General features: G+C 37.3%; 1 protein-coding gene across 4 annotated transcripts in view; it reads left to right on the top strand.

Annotated features, from left to right (window-relative positions):
- The window catches only part of phf21b (PHD finger protein 21B), a 54,131-nt gene extending 49,953 nt beyond the window's left edge, over positions 1 to 4,178 (top strand). For all 4 annotated transcript variants that reach the window (XM_026224227.1, XM_026224235.1, XM_026224243.1 and 1 more), the window contains exon 13: positions 797 to 4,178. In XM_026224227.1, the coding sequence (XP_026080012.1) occupies positions 797 to 1,060 (264 nt within the window). In that variant the 3' untranslated portion in view covers positions 1,061 to 4,178. The remainder of the gene's footprint in view (positions 1 to 796) is intronic.
- The last annotated feature ends 17,166 nt before the right edge of the window (positions 4,179 to 21,344 follow it).

The following is a 21,344-nucleotide window of genomic DNA, read 5'->3' on the forward strand; positions in this document are numbered from 1 at the left end:
AGCTCTCAGTCCCTCCATTGAAGCTGTGTGTACGGTCTACTGTCCATGTCCAGAAAGGTAAGAAAAACATCATCAACGTAGTCCATGTGACATCAGAGGGTCGGTTAGAATTTTTTGAAGCATCGAAAATACATTTTCGGCTTGGCTCGTCTTCAGTTCATCTTCAGTTCTCTCTTCACAGCAGTTCAGTTAGTGTACTGTTTGAGTACATGAATTACTCCGGGATACTGGTTTGTTTTAACTCAGAGGGAGTGTCAGAGTCAGCCACATTAAACAAGTTAACAGCTTAAGTCATTTGTGGATTAATGCATATTGGAGACACGAACCGTTTAAAATGATTCAGTTTGATTTGGTGAACTGAATGATTCGTTTGCGAACTGGATTTCCAGACTGCTTTAATTTGAACTCTCTCTCACACAGACACGGAAGAGAAAACAATGCTGAATAAAGTCGTCGTTTTTGCTATTTTTGGACCAAAATGTATTTTCGATGCTTCAAAAAATTCTAACTGACCCTCTGATGTCACATGGACTACTTTGATGATGTTTTTCTTACCTTTCTGGACACCTTTCAATGGTGTCTCACGGGTCTCACGGGTTTGGAACAACATGAGGGCGAGTCATTAATGACATAATTTAGATTTTTCGGTGAACTAACCCTTTAATGCATAACCTGAGAACTGGTTCATTAATTTTTAAACCAGTCAACTGAAAAAAAGATGAACATAGAAGCACATTTAAACTGCGTCTGTGTCTGACATTGCTCTGTCATTCATTTTTAAACCTCTGTTCAACAGAAATGCATTGAGCTGAAGGAGCGTCTTTTGGGCCAGCAGCGGGAGACTCAGACGTCCCTTGAGCGTCTCAAGACTCTGATCCGACTCATCCAGCGTGACCAGATGATCCAAGTAACTATGACGGCCACCACCACCACCGGAGCGTCGCTGCTCTCGCTGCCGTGGATCAAAGCCACGGGCAGCAGCACCAGCACCATGGCGCCCACAGCTGGCTCCTCCGCAGTACTGCACAAAACCACGCTTCAGCCGCAAGGCAACGACTAACCAGTACAAACATGCAGAACAGCTCTCTACAAGACCACCGAACGCCTTTGTAAAGAGACACAGACAGTGATATCCAACCGACGTGCATTTTCTCCTGGTAACGTCTTACCATAAAATATTGGGAAAGTTTGAGGAAAAAAAAAACTAAAAAGCAATTATGAGTGTCACTCAATTCATAAGTATTTTTTACGGCAACACACAGTGCTCACAAGAATTTTCTTTTTAATTCACAGTTTTTTAATGTATTATTTTTCTTGGCCTTAATGTATTTATTAATAGATTACGATGCTGTTGGAAATATATGAAATAAGTATTCTGCATAGTTAATGTAGAAACATTTCTTTTTATGCTTTGTGTTTTTTTACTGGGGTTTGGTGTCTGTGCGTATCGGGGGAATAATCGTTCGCATTTAGTTATTGAGAAGGTCAGCGTAGTTATAGCTGAAGAAAGGGAGAGCACTGTACATTCATTGATATATCGGAATAAACGTTCGTTTTCAGTTTTTGATGAACAATGTTTGCCATAATAATTCAGGTTAAAGCGAGACAGGGAAATGTTTTTGTTTTGTTCATTTTGTGTGAAGCTGCGAGCATACAAACATAAAAAAACAACATGTAATAATTTTTCAGTATTAATAGAGAGAAAAGAACAAAGTATTTAAGATAACAACAGAATTTAGCCTTTTTAGTGAAGAATTTAGTATTTTCATCCTGATGCCTGTTAATGATTTCAAAGAAGTATTGGAGAGAGGGATCTTTGTACATATATGATTTTTCTTTTATTTCGGCTGTCCCAACAACACAAACGAAAAGGCCATTTGAGTTCTCCGAGTGCCTGATCCCGGAATCCAAAAACGATGTTTTGTCTCCCCACTAAAATATATCAAATATGCCAAAAACCCTTGAGTGTTTTTGTACCGTTAACTGTTTCATGTTTTCATCTCATTTTGCTCTCTTGTCCGTTTTAGTTTTCTCTGAAGTGTTTTATGTTTTTATTTTATGTATTTTTTCACATCACTTCAGGATTATCAGAAGTTGCATTATTATTATTATTATTATTCTTTTTATTCGTATTTTTTTAATGTTAGAAGTGAACACTGCCTGATGAATAAAAGTGAAGAATTCATATCTAAACAAGTAAATGGAGTAAAATAGGAAATGATTTGAATGGTACTTTTTAGAGGGAAAGTACAGCATGTTCATTTGAATGGTTTGTCTTCCTGTGTGGTTCGAGAAACAAACGCCACTTCCCTGATGGAGTTAATACAAAATGCAAAAGGAATAAGTTGCACATGGTTAACTACAGCATCGTTCCCAACAAAGTCTATTCCATTTAAAAACAAACATTAGTTTTAAATAAGAAATACCATCATTATATATGTATACCTTTAAGGGCTAACAGACTTGTATTTAACCACATTTGGAGTAAAGTTAGTTTTTTCTTTCTTCCGTTTAAAAGAAATATCTACTGAATTTATATCCGGCTCAAATTACATTCGGTAGCATTTGTAAATTGTTTTTTGTGTAACCATCTTCTATGAAGTCTGTATATCTAATATAACATTATAAATGTTAACATATGCTATTGTATTAACTTTAAAAAGCTTACAATTAACAGTATTATTACAGCATTTATTAATCTTTGTAAATATATAATTGTTTATTGTTAGCTCATGTTAGTTCCTAATGTTAATCCAGAATTAAACTCATTTGTAGACTCAACTTTATCTTATGCTATTATAATCTGAAATGAAGAATTTTTATATATGATTTTTTTTCCTATTACGTTTTCCTATTACGTTACGTTATGTTAGAAATTTAAAGCAAACCAAGATTAATAAATGTTGTAAAAACTGTTATTGTCAAATTATTTTATAATAAATAAATTAATATGACCACTTATAATATTCTAATACTTATTAATGCTCAGTACAACACATTAAAATGAAATCAAGGACATTTTTATATTGTGTTAGATATTTAAAAGCTATAACCATAAGTATGTGTTGTATGTTTTACATATAAATGAAGCATTATTTATACAGACGTCATAAAGTGTTGTTTTTTTTCAGGTCCTGTATTATCATATTCAGAATGTAACTTAATGCATATCATATATTGTTTCATAACAGCTGTTCCTGGAAAGTACTGCATTGAGATCAGTAAAAAAAAAAAAAAAATATATATATATATATATAAAATAGTAAACATCACTGATTTACTTAATACTTTTCAGAAAATAATATCTGGAAATTAAGTAAATAACAATTTCTAAAATAGCTTTTTTTTTTAAGGAAATTAGTCTTACTCTACAGATGTTTACATGTTTTATTATTTAATTTAATTTATAATGTATTATTATTATTAATATTTATTATTATTGGAAAACAAAGAGAAAATGACAGCATAAGGCAGGGCTGTGGGATGTGATGTTAATATCAGCCCTTTCCATGAATATTATAGATTTATTTATTTAATATTGTTTTTTATTTATCTTGTGTTTCCTTTTTTTCGTAAGTATATCTGTGCTCTGTTCATATCACTTCCATCTCCATTGCGGCTCGTCCCTGATTTCCGTTCACCCGTTGTCGCCCGTGTTCCAGATATCCTCTCCGGGAGAAACTGTGCAGTGCTTATACAGATCTATTTTACTACACTCAACACTACGTTGAACAAAAATCGAATTATATTCTTTTATCAATGAACAAATGAGGGAAGACAAAAAATGACATTTTTTTTATTATTATCGTTTGCTAATTATGCATTTTGACTTAGCTTGCAATATGTGACGTGTCCTTTTGCAACGGAGAAGGAAGCAAAGCGAAGTAGATAACTCACACGGAGGTGTTTAGCTAGATGTCTTTGGACTGTGTTTTTCTTTGTCATTCTGAAGGGGACTGTCCAGTGGATAGTACATATAGAAGAGTGTTTGTCTTACATATGCCAATGTAGTTTTTACATCATCTTATGATCTATTAAAGTTGATTGATGGAAGTTCATCAGTTGTAAGACTTGCCTCACTTTTTGTGCTTCTTGAAAATATACTGTGTCAATTGTATTACAGTTAAAGCTGGAGTTGGTAACTTTTGACGCTCCAGCGGTTAATAAACAGAACTGCTTGCGTCTTGCGGAAGAACATCGTAGCCGGAACTACTTCTCTCTGTTTATGTCTATGAAGAATCGAAACGGTACTGGGTTACTCCGCTGTGGTACCCCCGAAGCAATCTAAAATAGTCCGAATATAAACACTTATTATAGGTGCACCCTAGTGATTCAGGACAAGCCAAAAACAAGGTTTGGAAAATGGATTCATGGTGTACTCGCTTATTATATAAATTTTTCTACATTTTGAACACAAACAAAGTTACGGACCGCAGCTCTGATTGGTTATTTTTTATCGGGAGCGATGGAGTTTCTGCAAATGGCAATAGGACGCAAGTCTGTGGAACTGTTTTTGTTTAAATAACTGAATTTAAACAAAAACAGTTCCACAGACTTGCACTATAGGAGGGTCCCGAGCCATGTCTAGAGGCTATATGAGCCGGTAAACAACCATCCGTGACTTTTTATTTTAAGGTGTCCTGGTAAATTATATGTACTTACTATTATAATAACAAATAATTATGCATGATTACATGCAAGTAACCCTAACCATATAGTAAGTACACTACTCAGTAAATAAATGTATAATTAGACTAACAAGGGACACCTTAAAATAAAGTGTAACCCAGCCATCTAGCATCTGTCCAGAACACCATAGCAATGATTGGTCATGCACTCGGAAAACTAGTAACCACACTGTGCCAAAACCACACAGAAACCCTTAGCGAATATTGCTGCACCCTAGCAACCACCTACAACCCCTGGCGACTGCGTACTAATACACTAAAATGGCTTAATCCTTATCAAACGCATATCGACACAGTAAAAAACATTGTTTGGGAGTGTTACATGTAACAAAATTACGTAATTTAATCAAAAGTAAAGGTTACCGTAATCTGTTGAATGAAAAATTTATAAGAAATGTGCAATTAAACTACAGTTAATGACGTCACGGACACTACGTCCATATTTTTTTACAGTCTATGGTTTGGACACAGGAACTTTGACATCAAACAAAACATGGGAAGCAGTTAAAAATGTTTAAGTTGATCAGTCTACCAAACTAAACACAGTTTCTGTATTTCAAGAAATCATGTGACACTCCTGGAACAGTTACACTGTCTATCTTTGACCTTCAGGCACTGTAAAAATCAGTGTTCCTTTTTTACATGTTGATATTCTGATATTCTCTGGCTTCATTCATTCATTGATGTTACAATAATTTGGTGGGTTACAGAAAGTATATCAGCTGAATCTATATCTATATATGCACCAAATGATTCACTGATTAACCACTGAGAGGAGTTAGACTAAATAACAGACAAATGCATTTTCATATGCATGACAAGACATGCATATGAGAAGTCTGATGGTAAGAGCTGTATGAAAGGCAGTTACTGTGAAAGAAACATTTGTATAGATGACACATTAATTTTTGGTAGTGATACTTTGTGTGTATTGTACTAAGACAATTGGAAATACGCTGAAATGCCATCATCTATGAGCAATAGAAAAAAAAAATCTGTGGGGGGGGGGGGGGTCATCTTAAGTAATCAATAAGGACAAATTCTAATGAGCTTTAACTGAAACCCTCATAAGCACCAAGATACTAAAACTTGTTTTCGTAGATTGAATATGTATATTTGCTAATTTGTTCTATCCAATTTGCATTTACATGACACTCACATTTTGCATCATCGATTTCCAAAATATCACAAAAAAAAATGCACAAACAAAAACAACAAACCCACTTCACTGTGACAACCCAAAATGAACAATTGCCTCCCAGCAACACACGAGAGCACCTCCTTCTGCGCTTCTGATTAGAGGACGCCACGGCCGGATGGTGACTGATGCAGCACAGCCAATCACAGCGCAGAAGAGCTCGTGAGCCTCAGATCTGGCCGTTGTGATGTTGATCAGCTTCATGTGGCTTCTGAATGTTTTCGACTGCTGCTCCAAACGCTTGAATCCAGATCTGAAGACGTACAACAGCTGCAGTTAATGGCGCCGAGGCTCACATAAACCCTCGGAGTTTCCCTAATATCAGTGACCACGCCAGCAGCACGCGTCTTGATAACAAAAGGAAATATTGGCGCTTTGGTAGCTTCGTAGTTTGTCTTCAGGAAATAATGGAAAGAATGTGACGAACAAAAGCATTTCAGTCTGTTGCAAATGAGTCCTTAATAAAATGTATTCATTAACAGTGTAATGATTTGGTAAACACTGTATTGGACTATTGAAGCAGAGTAACTATAAGAACACTGGGTAACACGTTATTTTAAGGTGTCCTTGTTACAAATGTTAAATGTACTTACTGTTATAATGACAATTAATTATGCATAATTACATGCAAGTAACCCTAAGCCAAAACCTAATCCTAACCCATACAGCAGTTTATTAATAATACTCAGTACTTAAATGTTTAATTACACCGTAACAAGGACACCTTAAAATAATGTGCAACCAAACACTGTGGGGATTTCCACTCATAAAAGAACAAATGTCAAAGTCATTATTAATAATTATGCTATCTTTAAACATTTACCATTTTAAAAGCTCGTGGCCAAGACTTACTGATTATAAACCATATACGATCATTGCAATATTATGTCATGTTTGATATTGAGGCTGAATAAAGGGGAAATTGCAAAGCATGGTATTACTTCACTCCATTTTGCAGAGAAACTAGGGGTCGCATTTTAAGCTGTCACAGCATCAACATATGCAGATGTTTTTATTAAAATCAAAATTAGCTGTGTATGTTTAAAGAAACATTGGTAAGCTTTAAAAATCTAGGACATAATTTGTTTTTGCGTTATATGGGTAGGAAAGTATTATATTATACCTATGCAAAGTGATGTACCTTGAATCATAAAAGATTATCTGATATATGATTTCATCATCTTTTTGCACACTATTACACTATTACAAGCTGTCCCTTCGGCGGTGCTCTTTCACAAGGTACTAATATGTACTCTTAAAGTACTATTATGTATCTTTAAGTTACTAATATGGGGTAAATATGGTACAAAGGTGTACTTTTTGAAAGGGTACTGCAGTGACAACTTTTGTACATTTTATTCTGAAAATATACAAAATTATTGGAGAACTTGACACTTTTAGGATTAGGTTTGAAGTATTTCTTTTAATGTAATTTCAATAATGCAAATTTGGTAATACTGTATTTCTTGTGCTATTTATAGCCTTAAATATAGATTCTTAATATATATTTCTTATTATCTTCCTTTTCAATTTTTACTTTTGTTTTGAAAGTTTTACAAAAGAAAAGGCCGAAGAATTTTAAATGAATGGAAATGCATCAGGTTTTATTTTTGTGTAGTGTTGCTCATTTAAACAGAATCAGTAATTATTAGTCATATGGATCTAACACGGCTCGGATATGAATAATCAAGTTATAATAAGCACAGACACAGGGCTAGGCAATTCCTCATGTATATTTAGTGCATCGTGGGAATTCAGACAGGCTGCATTGAGCACTAACAGAGACCTTGCTGTTTATAAAAGAGGAAAGCAAATGGTAGATGCCTCTAGACCCCAGAATAAAGTGTAGTAAAGATGACGATTTCATCAGTACATTTAGGTTTAGGGGTTTATATGCTGAATTAAAAGAAGTTTTGGAGATGTCCTGTCCACCGCAGCAAAGGAAACACACATGTATGACATATAGACATGTATATGTCATGCATAGTGCAAATATTTAGTCGTCGCTCTGAATAAAACCTTCAAATATGTGTTTTTGTCTGAGTAGAATACACATTAATTTCTAAAGTCTAAAAACGAACATTTCAAGGAGTCCAGCAGATGGCAGTATTGCAGTTTACTTTGCTCAAATGTTTATCTTTTGTACTCAGAAGGATAAACAATGTTTGTTATGCCGTTTTTATGGGTTCATTATCATTTTTAATGTTACATGCATCCATGAGTTATGTGACCCTGACAGATCCTCTACATGACGAATAATCTCTTTACGGTTTATATAATAGACAGTGGTGGTCTTTTATATGTGCTGTGGTTTGCAAATAGTAAACACAGGTGATGGCGCCAGGGCGATCATCAGGGTGATCCTCATCCAGCGTAATTCTGCTTGAGCCACATCTAATCTTCTGTGATAGCACACAATTCCCAATAACAACACCACCGTAGATGCTGTGTACACTGACAGATCAGAGCGCTGATAGTGTGTTCTTTTGTTTGTGGTTTGAATGGACAAATAAAGGAGCTGACCTCTGTTGGGAGACATCAGTACTGCTTAAAGTCAAGCAGACTCCCCGTTTGTCCACCACCGGTATCCTGCGAAGGCACCAGGAGCATTGATTTTCTTCAAGGTCCTGATGCCGGTTTGCCATTTACAGCTTTAGCTCACCACACTGATGTAAAAAAAATGTATAGACTATAAAATGACACAAAACATAATATGGTAGAGCTGATGTATTAGTGGTTTAATTAGCATAAAACTGGTCTTATTATCCCAGTTATAAATGGAAAAAAGCGGTAAATAGGCGCAATCCATCATCTTAACCTTGACCTTGGCCATCTAAGACAATTAGTCCTGAGACAAATCTGAGCAGTCCATGTTGATAAAAAAAAACAGCATATGCTGGATAGGTATATTTTGAAGCATTACAGCTGGTTTGATCGGGTTATAAGCTGGTCCTTAGTTGGTCATGAGCTGATTATGAGCTGGTTCTGAGCAGGAGTTGCTTAGGATCAGCACATGACCATCTTAAACCAGCTAATTACCAAATAAGAACCAGCTGATGATCAGCTCACAACCAGCTCATGACCATCTTAAACCAGCTAGTTACCAACTTAGAACCAGCTCATGATCAGCTTACAACCAGCTCATGACCAACTAAGAACCAGCTCATAACCAGCTAACCAGCTCATGACCAACTAAGATATATCTCACATCCAGCTCACGATCAGCTTACACCCAGCTCATGACCAACTAAGAACCAGCTCACAGCCAGCTTATTACCAACTTATGACCAACTAAGAACCAGCTTATGACCAGCTTATTACCAGCCCATGACCAGCTAAAACCAGCTCACAACCAGTTTATAGACAGCTCCATGCTTCAAAACATCCTTGACCATCATATGCTGTTTTTTTCAATATGGGTGTTCCATATCAATGACAAAAACAACATTATTTAGATGTTCAAAAGGGTTTTTACAGTTAGTTAGGTCAGATTGTTGTAGCCTACCACACTTGATACCCCATAAGTTCATAAACCTGAGCATTTATTCTTATTTTGCAAATGTCATTGACATGACATTCCACACTTAATGTGAAAGCAAAAGCAGAAGAAAATATTTTCAGTGAATAAAGTTATTTTTGGGCCTGTTTCTTACTTATTGCTGTTATATGATCATTCGAGAACTTGGTACAGTTATAAGTACCACTACAGTTTGAAGGTACTGTACTTCTATTGTGTATTCATCAATTTGGAGCTTGACAGCTGGATTCACTTTCATTATATTGGAAAAGCAACTGCTTGGATATTCTCGGGTGAACTGTTCTATAAAAAGTATGATACTGTTATTCTTGTTCATTATTCTATCAGCATTACATTTATCAGCAAAATGTGAGGAAAAAAGACTCGCAGATCACGGAACATTGTCCAATGCGAGCTCTTCTTCAAGCAGCTCCATGATGTTAAAGAGGTTGGACAGAATCAGTGATCTGTGATCAGAATGGAGCGGTAATGATGAGCCGAGCATTACCTCTTTACAAGGTGAGTGCTATGCTGAGCAATGTCACTGCTTTCTTTACTCAGTGTCATACTAAGTTGGGTGTACTGTGTAAATATTTAATGTAGGCATGTAAGAAATATGGGTTGGATAGCAGATCTATCGATTGGAATATTACACCTCAGTGTAGAGAGGAGCTGTATACGATTCTGCTGAGCTCAATTTGATTGCCATTACACAGAGTAAATCATTTCTAGACCGGATGGACCGTTCTCTAAAAATGGTTTTGTCCTTATAACTTAAATGCTAATGTAAATACAGTAGGCTGCCAGATCCAGTCTGTATCCAGATCAGAGGGTTTTTGCAGTCACCCGGATACAGTACATATCCAGTAAGGTTTTTTTCTCCATTCTGTCACCGATGGAGTTTCGGTTCCTTGCCGCTGTCGCCTCTGGCTTGCTTAGTTGGGGTCACTTCATCTACAGCGATATCATTGACTTGATTGCAAATAAATGCACAGACACTACTGAACAGAGATGTAGGGCTGTAGTACGAGTCCGGACTCGAGACATTTTTCTGTCATCTCGGACTTGTCTCGGACTCGTTGCATTTGCACCCGGACTTGTCTTGGACTTGGCCATTGGACTCACCAAGTCTTCTAGTTGGTCTCGACCGAGTCCAGCAAAAAAATAAAATAAAATTTTTCCTTCAAAACAAAACCACATTTGCATGATGTCGCGACTGAAAACGTGTGGATAACGCTAGGCGCGCCGCTCTCCTTATTTCCAAAGCACTCTGTAATCTGCGCGTGCGCTCCAGTGGCATCTGCTGTTGCTGGGCAACCATCCTTTGTAGTACCTCTGCTAATAGATTCATTTAAAAAATGGCTATCCTTGTACAGCTATGATCATCTGTTTCTCCATCTTAGCTTTCAGTATTGTTCCGGGAAAGGATGTGCATGACCAGCGGTGCACTTACTGCGCCCTGAAAAGTTTAGATGTTTCTAATTTAATCTTCTACCTGTTAGATTGTGTTTTATTTACGTCTACACCTAGATAGCCTTAAAAGTACCCTTTACAATAATGAAATACCAATTATTGTTGTACATTATTGTCACGGTTTACGCTGCCGGAAGGAACACGGAGCCGAGGATAAACGAAATAAGGTTTTATTTTCCAACATAGGAGTTATCCAAACATGGATCACAGAGGAAGACACACGTAAGTAGCTCGTGAGTATCAAGTAGTGAGCGAGTAGACCCGACGAAACTCAACTGAAAGGAAAAGGTTTAAGTACAAAGGATAATAGGGAAACACAGGTGGATGGAATCACTAAATAAACAGGGACATTAACACACATGAGGAATAGAATAGAAACACCTGGGAACTAATCAAACCAAACACGGAAGACAGAAACTGGGTCACAAGGGCAAAAACACAAAATGAGTCCAGGTGTGTGACAATTATAGATGGTTGCAAGATGGTTGATTTCTAATAATCGATTTTTTAAATAAAATATGCTTGAGTTACTCGGCTACTCGTGGTTCATGCTATTGTAAAACACATTTTGTTTGTTTTTTTATCAATAAATGTGTATTAATGTATAGCCTTATGCAACAATTACATATGTAAATTTTAAAAACTTTATAATTATGACAATACATATTAAAATTTTCATGTAACAGCCAGTATTTGTATCTGTAACAATCACAACATTTTTCCTATCTGCATTCGGATACAACATCGTAGTTACTTGATAAGAACGTTATGGCATTTTTTGGTAGCACTTTATTTTACAGTCCTGTTCCTCCCATTTTTTTTCCGTAGTTATCACGGAACAAGTATGTCGTGTTAAACTAAAATAATTATTAATTTCTAAAATAATATTTATCATGCAAGCAGAGAGATGTCATGACAAACGTTTAGTGATCATTTGAAACACGACTGGATCCATTCAATGTGCACATTTTCATTACGCAGAACACTTTGAGCGAGTCTTAATGTTAATGAACTTCACTAAACAGATGTGTGTGTGCCGCGCAAAACAGCAAAAGGTAAAGATGCAAACATGTAGGACAAGTAGAAAATGTATCCGTATCTAAGCTGATTATTAGCCTACTCTTGAGAAAGAACTGATTTGGTGTTAGAGACTGAGACGTGCAGCGCTACTGTTTGATTGGTGAGCGATTATCCATTATCGTGCCATTCCGAAAAATGTATTCGGCTTCAGGCACAACCCTAATTATTAAATTACATATTTTATTTTTACATGCAACATAGATAAGGTCATAGAAAGTAACAGCTCCACGCAATATTGTAATTCTAAAATTCACGTCGTACTTGCAAACACTTTGTATGCATTATTGTTAATACATGCTGGAGTAGTCGATTGTTTCCGACAGCGCTCGACTAGTCTAGGCAAGCACTAGTACAGTATGACAAAAATTTTGCTGTATTTATGTGCGCAGGCATGCCAAGTAGAGCCATCCCTTCTAGCCTTGCTGCGCGCATTTGTAACGCCCCTGTTACCCTCAACCCTAATTAAACACACTTGAACCATCTAATCAAGCTCTTACTAGACCTAGAATCTTCCAGATAGGTGTGTTAAGGCCATCCAGGATCTAGTTTGGAGACCCCTGTCCTACAGAGTTGTTACTTTGCACATGCTTTTTGATCATTACAAATAATAATGTAAAATTTCTGGACACAAACATTATCAGTAGTTAAGTATGTAGCCTTGAAGAGGACCCTTTTTTCTCTCATTTGGACTCGGTCTTGACTTGGACTCGAAACTTTTGGACTCGGACTTGACTTGGACTCGAACCTCTTTGGACTCGGTCTTGACTCGGTCTCGACTAGTCCTGGACTTGGACTTGACTTGGACTCGACAAAGCTGGACTTGACTACAGCTCTACAGAGATGACATCACTGAATTCAATGATGAACTGCTTTAACTATCATTTTGCATTATTGACACACTGTTTTCCTAATGAATGTTGTTCAGTTGCTTTAACGCAATGTATTTTGTTTAAAGCGCTTTATAAATAAAGGTGACTTGACTTGACATCAGAGCAGCGAATGATCTAAAGCGTTCAGCTGACTGCTGGGAGTTCCTCATCATAAGTAAAACAAATGCTGTTTTCCCAAAGAATAATTACAGCATGTTCAAACACATTAATCAACATCTACTTGATCTTTTGAGTACTTTGCCCTAAAGCTATGATTGCCTGTACAGACCAAGCAAGCTAGTCCTGGATATGAGCAGATAATATGATCTGCTTGCAGATTGCAGATTTTCTTCATAGTCCTTCATCCAATAAAACAGTTTTCATAAAACATAATTTATATAATAGTCATAGAGAAGATTTTTAATTTAATTACAATCAATACTTTTAGCATTTTATCAGGTTTTACTACTCGAATGAAAGCATTTCATGAAAGTCCCATTCAGTCCTTCTTATTTGAAGCTATAGGATATGAATACAGAATATGAATATGGAATATAGCACACATGTGCTACATTTATCTATGTAGGATTAGAAGAATGTAAGCTTTCGAGAGACTCAGTATGGAGTGTCTATGTTGCAATGTTCAGACAATACGCTGAACACGACAAAGGCAGAGCTCTAGTCCTTCAGTAAATTTTGATGGTGACAGTATTGTCTTTTGGGAATTCTTCTGGAAAATAAAAAAAAAAGGGAAGGAGCTCAAACCCTGAGGGGAAGCGTGCTGTATTCCATGAGTGCAGTGGAGACAGTGATCCAAAACATACAGCAAAAAGTCCCTCGGGGTAACATCACATCAAAGAGGTTAATGTCCTTGAGTGACCCTGACAGAATCAGGATCCATATCCAACTGAGAATCTCATTTTCTCAAAACTATTATAAAATATTTGATTTGTCTTTTTTTATTTCACATTTCATTTCACACAGTTGGTCCACCACTACACCCTTAGCTGTACTCAAAATATGAAAATAGTTAAAAATCATTTATAAAGGACTCTCAGTTTCCTCCACAACCACTACATTTCAAGCCTGTAACCACAGATTTAGAACTGGGGGTTTAACAAAACTCATATTTGGTGACCAATCTGATTATTGCTGAGGGACACATAAATGCAACAATTATTTTATCATATTATGTAAATCCTGTAAACTTAAACATAAATGGCACTACTATTTAGAATGTACCTTAAAGATTTGTACCTTTTTTTCCATGACTGAACCATGATTGGACATTTTAAGACACAAATCACACGTGGGCAACAGTATTCTGGGTCCCACTTTATACTAGGTGGCCTTAACTACTATGTACTTACATAAAAAAATAAGTACAATGTACTTATTGTGTTCATATTGTATTGTAAAACACTTTTGCTGCTATTGAGGTGGGATGGGGTAAGGTTAGGGAGAGGGTTGGAGGTATGGGTAAGTTTAAGGGTGGGTTAAGGTGTAAAGTATGGGTCAACAGTGTAATTATAAATGTAATTACAGAAATTAAATACAGATGTAATTACATGTCGGTTTATTTTTAAATATAAATACAATGTAAAAACATGTATGTACACAATAAGTACATTGTACTAAATGATTAATTAAAATTTAAGTACATAGTAGTTAAGGCCACTTAATATAAAGTGGGTCCGTATTCTGTGGCGATGAATATTGTTTCTCCTTCCTACATGGTCTTAATTAAAAATGTTTACTGAAACACATTCAGCATTCAGTATTCAGTCACCATCATGGTGTGCAATCATACAATGGCCTTTTTTTCCCTGAGATATTCTACATGGATGCTTTTTTTGTGGTTGAACGCCTGAAGGTTTGACATGTGTTGTCAGTTCAAATGATATTTTGAGTCATTAAATCTTTGGGCTAAATAAAACTAAATAATGATTGTCTCAACTACTAAATCTATTTGTGGGATGTTTTTTGAGGTGAATTCCATTCACTTTATCACTGAATAAAAGCTTTCTTTAACCCCAGTAAGTTACTGGAGGACGTGATTTAAATGTTCAAGGATGTTTATTTGCCCCAAGGGTTTCCCCTCCAAAACTATTTGCTCCAAACAATTTGTTCCCAAGAGTCCAGACACAAAATGAGGTTTCCTCATCACTCTGACATATTCATTCACACAGCCAGAGAGGGAAAAATCTAATTTACTGTTTGATCATTCAGATGCTGGGCTAAGAAGTGAAAAAGACACACACTTCCTAGAAACAGCAAAGTGATTTGTCAATCTTAAATGTTATTTCAGAAACTATGCTTAACTATATGAGCAAATTGAAATGTATGATATGAGCAGGTATCTCTCCATAAGCACGTTTGATTTCATTGACCTAGTTGTACATCAGCATAATAAAGCAAGTTTTTTTGTATAAATCTGTGGTGCTTTGGTATTTACATGTAAAGAATACTGAATTTGCTATATACAGTAAGTGGACAGTTAAAATATGCACATAGACTTTTTATGGTGACTACAAACTTTTAGTTTTCAAGTCTGTTTGGAGATGGCATACAGTAAATGCAATATAATAATCGGTGCAAAAACACAGATTTACACTCTAGTTGCCTTAATTCTATAAGCAGTCTTAATGAATGAATCTGGTCACACTTTAAGGTCCATTGCTCCCTTTTAACAAACCATTAACTTCAACTTTAGCCTCAATAAACTCCTAATTTGCTGCTTGTTAGTAGTCAGTAAGGTAGTTTAGGTATTGTGTAGGATTAGGGTTGTAGAATATGGTCATGCAAAACATGTGCTTTAAAAGAACAAATAACCTAGCCAATGTATTAACTATGGGCATGCTAATAAGCAACCATTTAATAGTGAGAATTGGTCACTATACTAAAGTCTAACCCATATCAGAACTATTTGCATTGGCACACACACAATCACATGACACCTCAATAAGAAATAAACCTTGATAACTTCAAATTGCTTTTTAAGCCTGTAACCTTTTAAAATTGGAATAACAAAATTGCAATCAAATTGCAATGACCTCAAATAGCCAGTTTTTGACTCATTTTGTCAAAAAAAGGGAAACCGTGGGCTCCTATAATTATTGCTTTGCGAGTTACTTTAAACACACACTACATAACTACATTATGAACCTATTTCAAATCCTCCAAACCCGTCAGGACAGAAATAACAGCTCTGTGTGCAGTTTGTGGGTGGAGAAAGAGATGCATTGGTCAGCAGCCAAAGAAAAGATCATGTCACCCAAATAAAACTACTGATAATAAGAGACAGCAGTATGGATATGAAGCCAAACAGTGAAAAGAAGCCTCCCCTGCAAAATGCCACACACAGTCTTGTTTGCGTTATGTGAAAACATAGTTGTGGATTGAAGGAAAAATTGATGCTGCCAAGTGCATTCAAATTTTTTAAGAAAACCCATGGATGGATTTGAAGAGGGCAGTCAATTGCTGCTCACCACAGAATTTCCCAATCTGGGTGTGCAAAGATAGTACAGGCACATTCAAAAAGATAAATGTAATAAAAAAGTGGCTCTATGAAGTATTAAATGGGGGAACTCATGACATTTCCTACCCCTGCAAAATTTTTAATTAAGCTGGATTTTTCTTTTCTTTTTTGGAATAGATTTTATTCAAGGCTGTACGATAAATAAAGTAACTTCTTCAAAGGGGAATGATGATTTTCTATAGGCTAGGTATATGCTCTGTTTGCAAATGTTCAAATGGAGCATACATCAAGCTATGCTCAAGTATACACTGAACACTGAATATATATATATATATATATATATATATATATATATATATATATATATATATATACTAAATGTTATAAATTAATATTACATATCCAGTAACTTTTAACAGAAGACAAGAAAACTCATTCATGCAGTCAGAATCAGTATGTTCTCACATGTTCAACTGGTCATAAGCAATTCCAAATGGGAGTGTGCTTTTCATACAAGATAAAGTCTTCAGGAATGCTATAATTGTGTTTGCTTATTAAGTAAAGACACTGGGAGTATATTGCAAGAGAACATTTGGAGGGTTAGATTGTGTTATGTTTTAAGAAATAATTTCATGTTCAGACGAGGCACATAAACTATGCTAGTGGAAGAACATATGGATTTTGCATCCTAAAGATAATGCTGTTCCAAAAACTAATAATCTATTTCTTGCTGGAGGTTATTTCTCTCATCTCGATCAGCCTGCAATGAACGTATTTACTAATGACATACATAATATATTCCTCCGAAACCTCGACCTCCCCCAGCTCCACCTGTCTAGATCTGCAACAGGCAATTACATTTATGCTATTTGCACAGCAGTGGCAGGGCTACTGTCTCGCCGCAGCTTGACTGTATATTTATTGGCAGTTGCAAGTCATATATCTGTTCCGCAGCAGCAGTAACAACTGCAGCAACAAAAACAGCAGCAGAATAGCATAGCACGTCTGGGGCGAGATTTACTGAAAGAGCGTGAGACCACTATCCCATAAAAGTGCTAAAAAGAAGTGGAAAAGTTTTGCACGTGACCTACTGAAAATGTAGAAATTAAAGAACACAGATGAAGTTAGCTTATTTCCATAATGACAAATGCAATCTATTAAGATCATCACAAATGAACAACTAATGCAGTCAGGTCAAGCATGAAATGTGTTGCGTTTTTTGACTGTTAATTAGTAGTGCACTTTACTAAGTGATTACCCACAAACCTCCCAAAACCCTGATGATTTTCTAAGAGCTGGCCGATATTCAGTCAAGACCAAAACATATCAATTACCATAAATTGCAACAATTATTCATCGATTTGTCATAACACACATCATAATTTTGACAATCTTTTGACTTAATATTTAACTCAAATTTTATTTAAATAAACTTTCTAAATTAAAAATGAACTGTCTAAAAATATAATTAAAACGGTCTACTCAGTGGTTTTTGAATTGGTCTTGTACACTTCTATAACTGTCTGGTCTGGCTTGGCTCCCAAACCGGACAGAAATAGGCTACGGCGGACAGTTAACACTGCTGAGACGATCATTGGTACACCCCTGTCTGCCCTTCATAACCTTCAGAGTGAGGAAATGAGCAGGCAAAATATTTCTGACCCCACACACCAGAGGCACAAACTCAACGAACTTCTTTTATCCAGGCAGAACAACCAAACAGTACAATGCAAAATAAAAAATAGGTGCAATATGTACATTGAAATTTATACCTCTATAACCTCATGTGTTTACTATTTGTCATATCGTATTTGATATGTATATTTATATTTGGTAACACTTTATTTTGATGGGTCCACAACATATAACATACTGACTATGAGAAGCTTCGCAAGTGTACAGTATGTCAACTTATTCTACTAACCCTAAACCTAACCTAAGTCTACCCTGAGAGTAATTAGATGTGCACACATAGACATCAAAGGGGGCTTGAGCACCTGCCCTTTTTATTCCTGGAGAGAAAGTGCCCTTTTTTCTGGGGTGCTTTTTTTTTTTTTTTTTTTTTTTTTGAAAAAATAATATATATTCCTGTTTGCGCACAGCTTCCCTGTCAAACAAATATATTTATTGAAGAATAGTATATCTAAATATCAGGTCAAGAGTTCTGAAGCGCTCATTGACCCCCAACAGAATATACATATATATTCAGAAAAATGTATATAATCTAGCCTTCGGGGTCACAGTCCAGTGACTTCTGTGCCGGTCCCAAGCCCGGATAAATAGAAAGGGTTGTGTCAGAAAGGGCATCCGGCATAAAACATTGCCAAATTTAACTATGCGAATCATCAGTACGAATTGCATACCGGATCGGTCGTGGCCCGGGTTAACAACGACCGCCATCGGTGCCGTTGACCTACAGGGCGCTGGTGGAAATTGGGCTACTGTTGGTCGAAAAAGTAGAGGAGGGAGGAGAGTGCACAGACAGAGAGAGAAGAGGAAAGGTAAGAGTGTAGGACTGAGAATAGGAACTCTAAATGTTGGTACCATGACAGTGAAAGGTAGAGAGCTGGCTGATATGATGGAGAGAAGGAAGGTGGATATACTGTGTGTACAGGAGACAAGGTGGAAGGGTAGCAAGGCTCGTAGTATAGGAGCAGGATTCAAGCTGTTTTATTATGGTGTGGATAGTAAGAGAAATGGGGTAGGTGTGGTCCTGAAGGAGGAGTTTGTGAGGAATGTCCTGGAGGTGAAGAGAGTGTCAGACAGAGTGATGAGTCTGAAGTTAGAGATTGAAGGGGTGATGTTGAATGTTGTTAGTGGTTATTCCCCACAGGTAGGTTGTGAATTAGATGAGAAAGAGAGATTCTGGAATGAATTAGATGAGGTGATGGAGAGTATTCCCACGGGTGAAAGAGTGGTGATAGGAGCGGATTTTAATGGACATGTTGGTGAGGGGAACAGAGGGGATGAGGAGGTGATGGGCAAGTTTGGAGTTAAGGAAAGGAACCTTGAAGGACAGATGATAGTGGACTTTGCTAAGTGGATGGACATGGCTGTGGTTAACACTTATTTTCAGAAGAGGGAGGAGCATAGAGTGACTTACAAGAGTGGAGGTAGGATAACACAGGTAGACTACATCCTGTGTAGAAGAGGCAATCTGAAAGAGATTAGTGACTGTAAAGTGGTAGTGGGAGAGAGTGTAGCCAGACAGCATAGGATGGTGGTATGTAAGATGACTTTGTTTGTCTGTAAGAAGAAGAGGTCAAAAATAGAGAAGAAAACCAAGTGGTGGAAGCTGAAAAAGGAGGAATGTTGTGAGGAATTTAGACAGAAGTTGAGACAGGCTCTGGGTGGTCAGGTAGTCCTGCCAGATGACTGGGAATATACAGCAGAAGTAATCAGGGAGACAGGGAGAAAGGTGCTGGGTGTGTCATCCGGAAGGAGGAAAGAAGATAAGGAGACTTGGTGGTGGAATGAAGAAGTTCAGGATAGTATCCAGAGGAAGAGGTTAGCCAAGAAGAAGTGGGACATGGACAGGACTGAAGAGAATAGACAGGAATACAAGGAGTTACAGCGCAGAGTGAAGAGGGAGGTGTCTAAGGCCAAGCAGAAGGCATATGACGAGTTGTACACTAGGTTAGACACTAGAGAAGGAGAGAAGGACTTGTACAGGTTAGCTAGGCAGAGGGATCGAGATGGGAAGGATGTGCAGCAAGTTAGAGTTATTAAGGATAGAGATGGAAGGGTGCTCACAAGTGCGGAGAGTGTACAGAGGAGATGGAAGGAGTACTTTGAAGAGCTGATGAATGAGGAAAATGAGAGGGAAAAAAAGAGTAGAAGGGGTGAACTCTGTGGAACAGAAAGTAGATAAGATTGGAAAGGATGAAGTCAGGAAGGCTTTGAAGAGGATGAAAAGTGGAAAGGCAGTTGGTCCTGACGACATCCCGGTGGAGGTCTGGAAATGTCTAGGAGAGGTAGCTGTTGAATTTTTGACTAGTTTTTTCAACAGGGTTTTAGAGAGTGAGAGGATGCCTGAGGAATGGAGAAGAAGTGTGTTAGTGCCGATCTTTAAGAATAAGGGTGATGTACAGAGTTGCAGCAACTATAGGGGGATAAAGTTGATGAGCCATACAATGAAGCTATGGGAAAGAGTAGTGGAAGCTAGGTTAAGGAAGGTAGTGGAAATTTGTGAGCAGCAGTATGGCTTCATGCCCAGAAAGAGCACAACAGATGCAATTTTTGCTCTGAGAATTTTGATGCAGAAGTATAGGGATGGTCAGAGGGAGTTGCACTGTGTGTTTGTAGACTTGGAGAAAGCGTATGACAGGGTGCCAAGAGAAGAGCTGTGGTACTGTATGAGGAAGTCAGGAGTAGTAGAGAAGTATGTCAGAGTGGTGCAGGACATGTATGAGAGGAGTCGGACAGTGGTGAGGTGTGCTGTAGGTCAGACAGAGGAGTTCAAAGTGAAGGTGGGACTGCATCAGGGATCGGCTCTGAGCCCCTTCCTGTTTGCTATAGTGATGGACCAGTTGTCAAAGGAGGTCAGACAGGAGTCTCCTTGGACAATGATGTTTGCAGATGACATTGTGATCTGTAGTGAGAGCAGGGAGCAGGTGGAGGAAAACCTGGAGAGGTGGAGGTTTGCGCTGGAGAGAAGAGGAATGAAAGTCAGTCGTAGTAAGACTGAGTACATGTGTGTAAATGAAAGGGAGGGAAGTGGAACAGTAAGGTTACAAGGTGAAGAGGTGAAGAAGGTACAGGAATTTAAGTACTTGGGGTCAACAGTCCAGAGTAATGGAGAGTGTGCGAAAGAGGTAAAGAAGCGAGTGCAGGCAGGTTGGAATGGGTGGAGAAAGGTGTCGGGAGTTCTGTGTGATAGGAAAATATCAGCGAGAATCAAGGGGAAGGTGTACAGGACAGTGGTGAGACCAGCTATGTTGTATGGTTTAGAGACAGTGGCACTGAGGAAGAGACAGGAATCAGAGCTAGAGGTAGCAGAGCTGAAAATTTTGAGGTTCTCTTTGGGAGTGACAAGATTGGA

Source organism: Carassius auratus, chromosome 4 (assembly GCF_003368295.1).
Source record: "Carassius auratus strain Wakin chromosome 4, ASM336829v1, whole genome shotgun sequence".
Taxonomy (NCBI): domain Eukaryota; kingdom Metazoa; phylum Chordata; class Actinopteri; order Cypriniformes; family Cyprinidae; genus Carassius; species Carassius auratus.